This window comes from Oreochromis niloticus, linkage group LG22 (genome assembly GCF_001858045.2).
Source record: "Oreochromis niloticus isolate F11D_XX linkage group LG22, O_niloticus_UMD_NMBU, whole genome shotgun sequence".
In the NCBI taxonomy this organism is placed as follows: domain Eukaryota; kingdom Metazoa; phylum Chordata; class Actinopteri; order Cichliformes; family Cichlidae; genus Oreochromis; species Oreochromis niloticus.
Window position 1 is genome coordinate 30104337 of NC_031985.2, and position 13658 is coordinate 30117994.

Genomic DNA, 13658 nt, shown 5'->3' on the forward strand with positions numbered 1-13658 from the left:
AAAGCTTATATGTTCTACTGTGTGTGTGTAAAAGCTGAATCTGAAACTTTACACCTATTTGTCAAAGAATTGCAGAAGAGTAAAATATTTAGCCTTGAACTGGGCTGCACTTCCAATCTCATCGCCCGCTCAGAGGGATTTAATTACAAACCACATTCACCCATTCACACACTCACATTCAGGCACAGCTTTTCATACACCCAGCAGTTTCTCAATCGCAGTATAAAGCAGGAGAAAATGAAAAATTCAGGTAGTTGTTCTCACGTAGTGACATTTGGCTCCCTGGATTCTTTCCTGTCACATGTGTAAGAAATGTTGAGATTAAGCACAGAGGCAAACACATGAAACAATTTCATTTCATATGATGCTTCAATCATGTGATGATTTTATAAAATAATAATAAAGGGTTAAAAATGTGTACCTTTGTTCAGATCGCTGGTATTTTATTGTTGGCCTGTATTTGAAGCAGTCACGGTCACCTGATCTTTTTCGTCCCCACACTCTGAGGACCAGACTGAACTTTTTTTTCCCTCTTTCTGAAACAGAGTGAACACTTCAGACAACACCTCACACACCATTTCCACAGTAATGTCAAGCTTATTGCAGACATCCCGGGAGCCGGTGTCTCATCTTTGGGATGGTGCGCTGCCTGTAATGGCCATGCCTTATCTCCCTCTCAGTACCCAGGCTGAGATGTCAGAGGAAAGCTGGAGACGACCCTGCTCCCCTGACAGAAGAGGGGAGATGGAAATAATTACCAATGTCTCTTGTGGAAAAGGGCGTAAATTGATACACACTAAATGCTGAACCTTAGGGGTCTCTCTTGCTCTGTCTCTCTCTCCATGTGTGGCTCTCTCTCTCTCTCTCTCATCAGATGTAGGAGACAAATGAATGCATCCAGAAGGAATTAATTGGATTTGGGAGCAGTCTCCTGCACAATCCACCAGGACAGACAAACACCCCCCTTCTCTACCCTCTCCTTCCCTCCCTCCCTTTGGCACACACACACACAGACACATGCCTCCTTTATTCCAGTCATGCCTTGCAGAAATGTCTGCCACCCCCTTTATCCCCCTCCCACCACCCCACCCTGATGGATCAGTCTGTGTCCCTTATCCATCACACACACACACACACACGGGCGAGTGCCGTACTGCTCCCCAGCGGATTGCAACCTCTCTCTTGGATACAGTGTTTCCATGGCAGCCACGTTTTTTGCACGTGCAGAATGAGATGGAGTAAGCGAGAGAGGAGGAGACCACTCCTATCGATTCACTGGGTGCCTATTGATTCACTGTCTGCAGCTGCACACTTACCTACGGCAAACACCCCCGTGAGCTGCACGCATGTTCACGCACGCTCACACTCAGACAGGATGTAAACATCAGATTGGAGATTTTGGAGAGGCTGCTGTCAGCTAACCACACAGCAGTGCTTATGTTTGTCCTCTAGGAAGGTACGAATTATGCAAAAGCCAGTAAACTTATATATTCACACAGACGAGAAACATTTTCAGTTCCAGCTGATTTTATTTCCTTCTTGGAAGAAAAGAAAAAAAATAAAAAACGACAATCTGTACAGAGGTCTGAGAGGCAGTGATTGACCCAAACATTGGCTGGTTTTTGAGCATAAAACATCAAATGATATTGGCATGATTGGACAAAACATGATCATACACAGCATATTGCACAAATGAAAGAAAAAAAAAGGACGCTAGAAAAAAAATCTTTAAAAAAAAAATTAAGAAAAGAAAAAAAAAAGAAAGGAAAGAAACTCCTGGACCACAATCATCTTCAACATGTCCAAAGATGGCTGTCCTAGTGCCTGTCAATCATCATCATCATACATAAAAAAACCACACAATCTTTGCTTATAATACAGTCAGTTTACATAAATATCTCGTTATTATTCTTTAAAAATCTTAAACACAACAGCTATAGCTACATATACCTGAATCTGAAATACAAATGCTATTTGCCATGCCATAATATAGGAAAACAATTAGCCTGCTATACTTAGCCAACAGGTACAGAAAGGTTAAATACTATTTTTTTTTTCAATGCAATTTGCGCAATAACAGATGAAGCACTTCATACATCTCCCCTCCCTCCAAAAAAGTCTAGGCAAAAAGTGGAATGAGTGTGAAATTCCATCCAGTGGTTCAAATAAAACTTATCTCCATAATTTTAAAAAAAAAAAAAAAAAAAAAAAAAAGCACACAGAGGTATTAGCTCTATCCAAACAGTGACTCTCTGGGATCTTTCGCACCTAAACTTTCTTTTAGGTCTGTGTTGTACTGGAAACACAGTCACCACTCAGGCTGGGAGCCTCAGTGGCGCTTTGTTTACTTCGCTGGTGAAGCTGGAGTCACTGTGCCATTAAGAAGCATGTGGGTAAATACTGTAAACACTGTGAGGTCAGATTGTGCCAAACAAACCCCCCACCCCTCCCTCTCTCTGCACGACTAAAACACCAATGTAGATCCAAACAACAATGTTGTAGGCTACCCACTCGCCGGAAGAAGAAAAAAAAAAACGTCCCCCCTCCTTTTTTTTCTCTATAGATTTTGTACAAAAATACAAGTAGAAAATCATGACACACTCAAATCTCCATAAAAGTGAGAGAAGTCGGACATTTTTTTTGTTGTTTTGTTTTAAATAAGATACACTTCTAGCCCTTCCGCGCTGGATACAGACAGGTGTTATGTGCACAAACACAAACGAGACCTGTACGAGAACAATACTTCTATGTATAAAAAAGTTTGGCCGGTATAAATACATCGATATAAAAAAAACGTCATCTGACACAGAAACTACAAAGTTGAAGCACTAGGCAGAAAGAATGCGCGTCAGGGGGGAGGAAAAAGCATTGGTCCTGAATTGTGCACTGAGTGTTTTAAAAAGTGTTCAGAAAAGGGGCTTCTGAAGTTTGGAGTCAGTCTATGTTTAAAGTCCTGCCGTTGAAAGAGAAGCTGGTGATCGTGAATTGAGTCCTATGGTCACACAAATTGCGTAATTACGCAGCAATGAACTTTTTTTTTTTCTTCCTTTTTACGCATTTAAAACAACAACAAAATCCTCCTCAACGTGGAGGGCATGCTTGCTGATATTAAAAACATTTCTAGTTCGGAAAAAAAAACTACACCTGAATAGCAACTCGATGGTCAATGTGAATTGGCTATCTTTAAACAAACAAACAAAAAACCCCAACATGACGAGCTCTCCAGTAAGTGTCCCGACCTCAAAAATAACATCAATGTTCAAATGTTCAGTCTCAGTCTTCATCCTGTGCGGATTGGGTTGAACAGTCGAGCTCGAGTCTGTATCACTGCTCTCTGCTTACATTCACTCCTCCTCCGAGTCCAAATGCAAACTAAGCACCCCACCTCCCCCCCCTCCTCCCCACAGGTCTGCGCGTTCCCGTCAAGCGCACCGAGCGCAGTTCCAACAAGTCTGTGAGCGGCGCGTGCCTGGGCTTCAACGCGCACACAGGCCTACCTTTTTCTTTCCCGTTTTCACTCTCCCTCTTTTAGTGAAAGAACAGCGGAAATCTTCTGGTGTGGACGCACACGCCTGTCTGAGGTGTCGGGTGGGGTGGGTTTGAACAGTTCAAAACGTTGCTGGGCGGGTGGTGGTGGTGGGGTGGGCGTCGCGGTTCTCTCCCACCTTTCAGTAGGTGAACACCAGGTTGGAGATAGTGGACTCCAGCCAGTCTCCTGAGATCATCTCGCTGACCTCTGGGGTGCAGTAGTCGGAGAAGTCGAAGTGAGAGCCCGCCCCGCACTCCCCGAAGCTCCAGTCCAAGTCCCGGTCCAGCTCCGCGTCGGAGAAGCCCATGCCGCCCAGAGACATGCTCTCAAAGCCGGGGCTCGGGTTCAGGTCGAGCCGCTCGTCTTCGAACTCTTCATCCGACGACGAGGACGACACGGAGGAGGAGGAGTGAGAGGCCGACGGTGTTGGAGAAGAAGGGCGGGTGTACCTGAGGCGCGCGGTGTGCGAGGTCTCGCTGGCCGCCGGGCTCTGCTCCTCGTACAGGCTGAGCGGGTCGCTGGACTCCGCCGAGCTGCTCAGGGCGGGACTGGCCGGGACTCCCACGGAAGGAGGCCCGCTCTCCAGGCTGCCCGCCCCTCCGAACATGTGCGCGCGCCGAGCCTCTCCGCTGCGCTTCTCTGGGATCTGCCTGGCCCCGGACACCGACCTGGATTTAAAGAGCGACTGGTGGTCACCGGGAGAGGCGTACTCCTGCGCCGCCGCGCTCCTCACGCCCCCCTGCTTGTGCGTCCTGCTCACTCCTTTGGACGCGGGGCTTCTCTTGACGCCGGACTTGGCACCGCGCTCGCCGCTCTTCTCCCCGCGGTCCGCCTGCTTACTCGCCCCGCTCCCCGACTTCACTTTCTTCCTGGGCCGGTACTTGTAGTCTGGATAGTCGGCCATGTGTTTGAGCCTGAGTCGCTCCGCCTCACGGATGAACGGGATCTTGTCCGTGTCTTTCAGCAGCTTCCAGCGCTTCCCGAGCCGCTTGGAGATCTCCGCGTTGTGCATGTCCGGCGACTGCTCCATGATCTTCCTCCTCTCGATCTGGGACCACACCATGAACGCGTTCATGGGTCTCTTGATGTGTCCCGTCGGAGTTTTGCACCACGCCAAGTCGCTCCGCTCCCGGGAGGAGGGGGACCCCGGGGTAGGAGACGCATCCATCTCCAGGTCCATCTCTCCCGTGTCCGTGGAGTCCCCGCCGGGGGAATGAGCGTGGGCGCTCTCTGTCTGGCTCATGTGCTGCACCATATCTCTCCAAAGTGTCTGAAAACACCGCTCAGTGCTTTCACAAAGTTTTTCAAAAACGTATTCCTCACTTCTTGTTGGAGTCAGAGCACTGCTGTGAGCAGGTCTCTAAACAAAAAAAGTCCATCCAAGTCTGTCTCTCTCTTTTCAGTTCAGCACGCTTTGGAGACGCTCGGGCTTCTTAACTTTTCTTCTTCTGCGCTTCTCAGCGACAGTTTTTTTTTTTTTAAACTAATAATCCGGAAACTAATTTTCAACTGCCTGTGCGGCTGAACACTCGCAGAGCAAGGCTGAAAGCGCGCCGCTGTGGGCCGCAGCAGTGCGAGTCCCTTACGTGAACCTGGCTGTGAGCAGCGCAGCTCTTCCGTGCGGCTGAGAGACCATGTGGCTGAATGGAGCTGCTGCGCTTTCTCATAGTCTCCCTGTTTCCCTGCGAGCTCCCTGATATTACTGTAAACACAACAACGAGAACCTCGCCCTTTTATAGCTTTATCGCGAGACGTGAGCGCCAATCAGCGCCTGTCGCCATCCCGATTTTTGAGTCGGACCACTCCCACCTCCTCTTGCCATTGGCTGAATAAAAAAGAAAAAAAAACTGGTAATAATAATAATAATAATGTGCAATGAGGATCCGTGTGTCTGACCTCATTCCTGTCAGACTCCACTGAAGGAAGGCAAACTTGTGGTGTGTGTGTGTCCATATATATATATATATATATATATATATATATGTTTATATGTGTGTGTGTCCTTTTCCTGGCTGTGAGGGATATACTTAGATCCAAATTAGCTTCATGTGGTTGAGTAGTGACTAAATATAGATCCTGTGTAATGTGTCTGAGTGTTTGTCGGTTGGAGGGGTAAAGCAAGGAAATGCTGAGAAAACACCCACCCAAAAACAATCTCGCCCCAAACCTGCTATTTGCGACTCCTTACGACACGCTATGACATCACAGCCGGCAGATTTAAAAAGAGACTCAGGTGAGATGACGGCAGCTTTTATTTACTCCCTGCATCCTGGCGGGGCAAAGGGGTGGGGGGGGGGTGCTGTGGTGAACCATGAAGCCAACAACAACCCGTATTTACAATTATTAAAGTGAGAAACAAGAGTCCCCACTAAAAACCCAGCAGCTCAGCACACTCCACAGTGCAGAGATTCCTCCTCTTCCTCCACCTCCTCCTCAGACCCATTATGTTAACATGTCAGTGTCATGTAAAGATCACATTACAGCTTGTGTCGCTAGATGTCAGGCTAGAGCCAAAAGGAGCCACGCTGTATGGTGTGTGTGTGTGTGTGTGTGTATGTATGTGGTTGTGTGTTGCCGTGTATGGCAGGATGTATCTCCATGCTGTAATCGCCCGCTTTGAGCTGCCATCATTAAATCATGCAGGTGATGTCATCGGCTGGTTGGCAAAGGCCTCCTTTCTTTTTTTTCCTTTTTTTTGCTGTTGCATCTGACTGACGTGAGCGCTGTTCGCCTGAGCCGTCCGATGAGTAAAGCAGGGGTGACGTCTGACCTTTAGTCACTGATCGATAACTAGAACTGATGTTTAACTTCTATTTATTTCTGTCTGATCTGGTCTTCAAATCTCTGACATAACATCTGCGTTGCGCTTAATTCATGAGGAGAAGCTCAAAAGAAGTCACACACTCTTTAAAAATGCACACAAACAGCACACCCCCACCACACACACACACACCCACCCTCTGTGCTTACATAAATCAAACACATAAATAATAATGAGCTCCTTCATCAGTCTATATCTTTAGCCGTCCCAATTACAAGCATGCACCTGCCACTGGATTAGTCTGTTATCTCTATCGCTTTTTCCCGGGCTACACACACACACACACACACACACACACACACACACAGCAGCATGCATGCACATGGGTTTGTTTAAACAGGTGGAGCAGGTCTACCTGTAATCTTATCTGATGTGTGAGAAGCAACTGTCAGGTAGCTTTCCACTGTGTTGCCGGCAGATGCACCGCAGTGATCCCTGCCCGGTCTTTATCACGCCACCCTGCTCCGCAGCCCAGTCATCTTTGGAGCTGCCGGAGCCGCGTGTTTACCCCAAACACACCGGCGCTCAGTCCCGCCTCTGCTGACACCTAAAAAAAAGGAGGGCGGGTGTTGGTGTTGTTATGAGACAGTGCTGCAGGAGGGTGTAGAGCTGGAGTTAGACCGGTGTGGGTTTTTGGAGGATGGTGAGCTGGGGGGTGGGGTGGGGGGGTTCAGGGCTGTTTATTTGTGCATTAAAGGAAGGGAAATAAATAGTTTTGTGCGTTTTTGTTGTGTTTCCATTTTGCCATCCTTGGAAAACTCATGAATGTGTCCCTGAAATGATCTCAGGGTGTACAGCTGCTGGAAAAACAAATGTGAGAGACAAAGTGCTTAATATGCATGTTTTTGTTGTTTTTTTAAAGGTAGAACATAAACAATAACCCAATATGTTAGAAGAACAACAGAGTAAACGGTGGGTTTAATGAGTGTGCATCACATGACTTCGCTGGGAGTTTATTGTTGCTGAGACCTTCATGACCCAGCAGGAGAGGGTGGTGGGGGGCACACAGTCATCACAGTGTGTCTTAAAAAGGAGGAAAAGTGAGGGGCGGGGCTTAAGAAGCTGAAAGGCAGCTGGGACGAGGAGAGCGCCTCGATCCGTGGCTCGTCTATGTCATGTCCAACGTGTCATGGGGGGAGGGGGTGTACTCCTGAGTTGCCATGTGCATTGGCACGTCTGTGTGTGTGTGTGTGTAAAGGACACATTAAGCTTTAAAAGTCACAGTATAAGTGCACGCCATTGGCCGCGCGGAAGGGAAAGCATGTGAGAGCGTTTATCTCTAGCAGAGCTACTCATTACCATGCACTTGCCTTTTTCAACCGCCTCTCAATGACCCACCACTTTGACCTGCCTGCTCGTCATCCGGGGTCAAACACAATGAGGCCTTTGTGTGTGTGTATGTGTGTGTGTACGCAAGCAGGCATGCGTGCGTGTATGTGTGTCCTGCTCTAACTGAATTGGAGCTTTTCCAGGGATTGAATGTTTGAGAACCAGTGGGAAGTCCCCTCCACCCTGCAGTTAAACAGAAAAACTGAAGAGTAAGCACAGATTTGCATACTCTCTCTCTCTCTCTCTGTGTTTCTCTGTGACTCATCCACAGTTGGTTTGTCTCCTCTGTGTTTTGTGTGGATGTGGCAGACAGTGCAGGTGGCCATCTCACCATATCACCCACCTACTGCTGTCAGCCCTTACACAACAGCACCAACAAAGTCAGTTATTTTTAAGTTACCCTGGAACATACAGTGCTACTTATTCCACTTGCCCCTCTGCATTTCATCTTCAACTCTGATAAGCAGCACTGACGGCAGCTTGTTTTCTCTGCCGCCTTTGTCCAACATATTCTCACATGTTCAAACAGGCTAAAGAACAGGGACCGCCTCACAGGTCTGTTTGATGAGTTTGGGGCCTTAATTTGTAGCACTGCGTCGTGACGTTCTGTTACACAGTGCAGGCGTTTAGGATGTTTTGTACACAAAATAGCTATTTTCGTCCATCTACTTCCTTCTTTATGTTCGCATTGGGGGGAAAAAAAACTCTTTGTTTTGTGCTTCTTTGAACCCTCTGTCCTATTTTGCCGTCACATTTAAGAGGCGTAGAGTTGCATCCTCGGTCAGGGCAATATGAGCGAGCCAGAGAGCAGCAATGCAAAGCAGGAGGCGAGACAGTGAAATGAACAATCTGTTGTTCAGAACGGAGTCCCGGCTTCACTCTCTGCCCTCTCCGCTATAATCCGGAGGATTCGGACGAGTTTAGGTGGAGAGAAGGTAACGGGTGTCAGACGAAGGGAAACACCCGAGGTGTGGTCAGGCCGGCGACGCCACGCCCCAGGAATTCCAAACGTCCCTCGCTCCGGGTAGCGAAGAAGGCGGGCGAGACGGTTCGTTGTGTCATGCCGATACAGACACACGAACACACAGATGCGTAAACACACAACAACAAACTCACCGACGTGCCGCTGCAGGACCCAGACGTGCTTCAGAGTCAAATCGAGAGCACAGACTCAGACACTACACAACACTGCCACTCTCACAGCTGCACTCAGACACTCTGATACAACGATGTTTTTTTTTTTTTAGGGGGGGGCATTGTCTAAAAGCCAGAGGAGTGGGAAGGAGCAGAGAATGAGAGCGGAGAATGAGGAAGAAGTGGGGGGACAAAGGGAAAGGTGAGCAGAATCAGGAGACGGTGAAGTCGGCGGCGGATTTTTTCGCTCTCTTGCAAAAGTCATCATCGTCGTCCTTGCACTCGTTGGCTTTCATTTATTTAAAAAAAAAGGGGCACACGGCGGTCGAAGGATGCTCTCAGTATTCGGTATTTTAGGGAAAGGACATCAGTCGGAGTGGATCCGTAAGGAGCCGCAAAGGAATGGATATACTGGAAAAGAAGAAAGAAAGAACACCGCTGTTGCTTTCAAATGGGTTTTTTTTCTTTGGTTTTTGTTTTTGTCGTACGAGGCGCATCAGTTTGGAGTTTGCTGGGTCGCTGTGGTGTTTGGAGAGACTTCGATGGCTGCATACGTGAAAGAATCGGGTCTAGGAAAAAGACATAAAGCATCACGATGAAGTTACAGAAAGAGACAGTGTGTGTGTGTGTTGTAGGAAAAGGGGATGCGAAGGTAGCACTGCATGAAAATGACCCCCCTACCCCTCTTGTAAGTGCGTCGATGAGAAGAGAGACAACGATTACTATCTCTTGCATTTTTGCCCTCGCTGTTGTGCGCGTGCATCTACGACCCACATGCAAACAACATGCACCGCCTTAGCTTTCCAAAGTACACAGACACCCCGCGTCACCCTGCTCTCCCTCCCTCCTCCTCCTCTTCCCTCCTCCTCCTCCAGGCGAGTCAGGTCAGGCGAGCTGGTCCTGTCCTCACACAGCCCAGGGAACGGCGTCCATCCTCAGCTAGGGCACAGAGGCAGCCCTCCGCTGCGAGGGTCGTCGAGGACCAGGCGTGGAGCTCTGAGGCTCTCCAGCAGCTCCAGACAGGCTCCAGACGCACTGACCTACATCAGCCTCAGTCAGACTGGGAAAGAGAGGGAGAGTGAGAGCGAGCAGGAGGGAGAAAGAGAGAGGGATGCTGTGGGAGGTTAGGGAGGGGAGGGGGTGCAGACAGAGAGAGAGCGAGAGAGAGAGAGAGAGAATCGGCGAGAATGATTGAGAGACGAATAAGCAAGCAAATGGTTGCAAAATAGCAACGTTTATCAAAAACAGTGCGAGACGGTGGCACGATGCGAGGAGGAGGGGGAGGAGAGAGAGAGAAGGAAAAAAACTTGTGGATCCGATCGAACTCTCAGCCCTCGCTTCACACTAAGAACGATTTAAAAATCCCCTCCCTTTTTTTTCGTCCTCACCTTTTGCTAATCTGTATCCTCACCTCACTTTTAGCCTTTTTTGCCTCTCATCCCTCCCCATGTAGCCTCCCTCTGCCTCACTGTCAGTTTAGCTTGATTCCCATCATATACTATCCGGAACGTCTCTCACTGTGGGAGGATTAGTCCGTCTCTGGCTGCCTGCTTATCTGTCTGCTTTGCCTCTCAGCTGCAGAGAGTAGAGGAGGTGGAGGAGGAGAAGAGGAGGTGTGTGTGTGTGTGTGGAGGAGAGGTTTTGGCATCTCTTGCTCGGCTGTTGTGGCTATATCAGCTTCACTCAGCTCACTGCTAGTTTTCATTTTTCTTTTTTTTCTTCTGTTTTTCGTCGGAGCAGAAGCTCGTTGTGTTCACTCTTCAAACAGGTGTAGATGTGTGTGTGTGTGTGTGTGTGTGTGTGTGTGTGTGTGTGCAGTGAGGTGTGGTGCATTTTCTTCCATGTGTGAAACGACTGCATCCATTCTTGCACTGACTGTCCTGACTTGCTGTGTGTAATAATTGCTCCCCAGAGCAAGAATCGACAACTCGGATCAATACCAATAGTGAAGCAAATATATCAGGCTAACGTTAGCAGCCGGTCTCTAAAGCCACATACCTCAGTCACACTAACAATGTCTTTATCCCGAGGAGAACATCCTTAGGCCCCGGGGAGTTATAAGATGTATCAAATTGTAGAGTGAAATCCGGCTGGCTCTGTGTTTTTCTGTTTAGGTCAGCACCTTGAAAATGGAAGCTGGTCCAGGCATTTGAAGGGTTAGTTTAGTTTTCTTCTGTAAAGCTGTTGTGATTTATTGTGGTCTGTCAGTTGGCAAAGTTAATCTATTAAGGACTAACCTCGGTGTCGTGGCTGTGGACATATCAGAAAGACTGGTTCCCTCAGATTGAAGAGATCAGAGGCAATCAAACAAAACACTGGAGGAAAAAAATCCACCGTGTACCTTTAAGGTCCCACTCAAATGGGATTGTTCACATAAACGACCCAAACTGGTTAGCTAAACAGCTGTATTTCCTGCTGTAATGTGAACTAAAATGCAATTTTTCTCCTAAACAGAAATGTAACCTTCACTTTCTAAAACTTGACATAGCCAAACAAGCTAGTTCCCCCTGCTTCCACTTGTAATGCTAGGCTACGCTAACTGCCCCCAGCAATGTTACAGTACACAGACACAAGCTTGCTATCGATTTCCTCATCTGACTCTCAGCAAGAAAACAAATAAGCATGCTCCCCATATTAATCTCCTTTTTTCAAGTTGCACTGACGGATGTCGTTAGGCTTCAGTCACACTAACATTTGAAATTAAGAGTGAAATTTTAGATTAAAAATTGAATCTTTTTACTTCAGTTGTTACATTCAGTGGATCTGATAGCATCCACGCCAAATGTCTGCAGGCTTTGCTTTTGGAGTTTGACTTTGGTGTAATTCACCCCTATGAAGGAAAGGAGAGAATCCCGGAGCACAAAGAGACAGCCTGTTAGCTCTGACGCATTAGCCAGTTGTTCATTTGTGCATTCAGGTCATGGTACAAATAAATAAAAAGTTCACCCTCTATCGAGTTTTTACATCATAAAAATGATTGAGTCCTTAAAAGGTCTTAAAATAGTTTAAATACGACACATTGCACTGTCATTATTTACGCACCCCACGGGGTACACCCCACAATTCATTGACTTGTAGAACCACCTTTACCGACAATAACTTGAACTAATTGTTTTCTATGTAACCTTAGCAGTCTCTGAATATAGTAGAGGGACTTTGGCCCACTCTGCTTTACACCATTGCTTCTGTTCATTGAGGTTTCAGCCTTTCATTTATGCACAGCTCTCTAAAAGTCCCCACAGCATTTGAAAAATGAGAAAATTGGCGAGTGTCTTAAATGTTTTCCTTAGTGAATAATTCCCAATGCGATCCCAGTCATTATTCACAAAACCTTTAAAAACCATTATGAACCTTCTGAAGGCTTAAAATTATTCAGAATAATACAAACTTTTCTTTTCTAGGAAAAAAGATATGCTGATACCAAAGCTGTTTCTGGGGTTATTCGAGGTTTATTATGGTCCAGTTGGCAATATTTCATTTTAAAAATTAACGACCTGCTTGAACGCCTAAATGGCAGCATGTAACCTCAGTCCTTTCAAAAATAAACAATGGTGAAGTTTCTCACCATGTGGCTTAAAAGAGGCACACGAAATGTAAACCATCCACTTAAATCACAAAAACCAAGAGCAGCTTTAAAAACAACACCGGTCCATACTGAGACATGTGTGTATTTGGATGTTTCTTTGGAGGATGGAGAGGAGTGTGTTTCTCATTTCACGTGGCGCGCACTCTCTCCTTCCTGATTATACAGAAACTACTCCGCTCTGACCAAGTTTCAAAGTCGGTCCAGATCAACACAGATAGAGATGTCACTGCGTAGGTCTCTCTCTCTCTCACTACTGCTAAAGAGGAAAGTTATCAAGTCCAGATGCACAAAAAAAATGGGTCACCACACTAAACATGTGCCAGACCCTATACTTCCCCCATATGCACAGAGACCTGCCAGAGACCCACTGCTTACACTAGTACACATATTTACACTTGCCAAGTTAGACCATTTTCTTCCCCCATCTCCCAAAATAGTACAGACTCAGAATGAGTGTCTGGTTCCATCTGGTGTATATCTTACATCTGCCCATACATCCCTACCCTGCCTGCATCCATACTTCTCCAACAGTGAATCTTACAATTTTATCATATTTAACAACAGGTTGCGTTTCACATCGGCTTTTAAGTCCGCCTATGCCCCAGCAGTCTTTTGTCTTAATGCACTTCTCCTCTGACATCCAAACTAGTAGCTGCCTTAAACCCCTAGACCCTTTCATGCTGTGCCTCTGCCACTGCAAACAGCAGCCATCTGACAACGGTGGAGGAGTGCGGTCTGGCCCGCAGATCTTTTTAATAGGGAGTTTACGGGCGAACAAGAGAGCGTTTTTTTCCTTAGCAGAGGGAGTTAAGAGTTGCTGGGATGAGGCCAGCTCAATTTCGGGGAGAGGGGGTTCAAATGCGAAGCTCCAGTAAAGTGTTTGTTGGGAAATTCGAGGCTGTTTGCACAGGCTTTATTTGGCTTGTGAGCCATGGTATATCATTGGAATGGCTCAAAGCCTCGGGCGGAGTACTATTTCTGAGCACAGATATATTTAAGGCTAAGACTGCTCTGTCAAAGCCCTCATACAGTTTTCCAAGTATCACCCAGCATGACCCCTTCTTAGAAAAAAAATTTAAAAAAATGCAGAGCTAGTAGACCGAAATCCACGACACACTTTTTCTTCCATCCTGTTGCCTTCAGCTTTTTTCCCTCTGCTTAACACTTTACAAGTAGTGACAAATTACATTGCTGAAAGCGCTACGGAATAACAGCAATATCCAGATGAACCCAGTGCATGTAAACACTCGAGCACAGGC

At 47.0% G+C, this 13658-nt stretch overlaps 1 protein-coding gene across 1 annotated transcript; it reads right to left on the reverse strand.

Moving 5' to 3' along the window:
* Positions 1-1509: 1509 nt before the first annotated feature.
* Positions 1510-5252, reverse strand: sox4a (SRY-box transcription factor 4a). Its single transcript, XM_005450780.4, has one exon. The coding sequence runs from the start codon at positions 4782-4784 to the stop codon at positions 3669-3671; it is 1116 nt and encodes a 371-aa protein (XP_005450837.1). The 5' UTR covers positions 4785-5252; the 3' UTR covers positions 1510-3668.
* Between the last annotated feature and the right edge of the window lie 8406 nt (positions 5253-13658).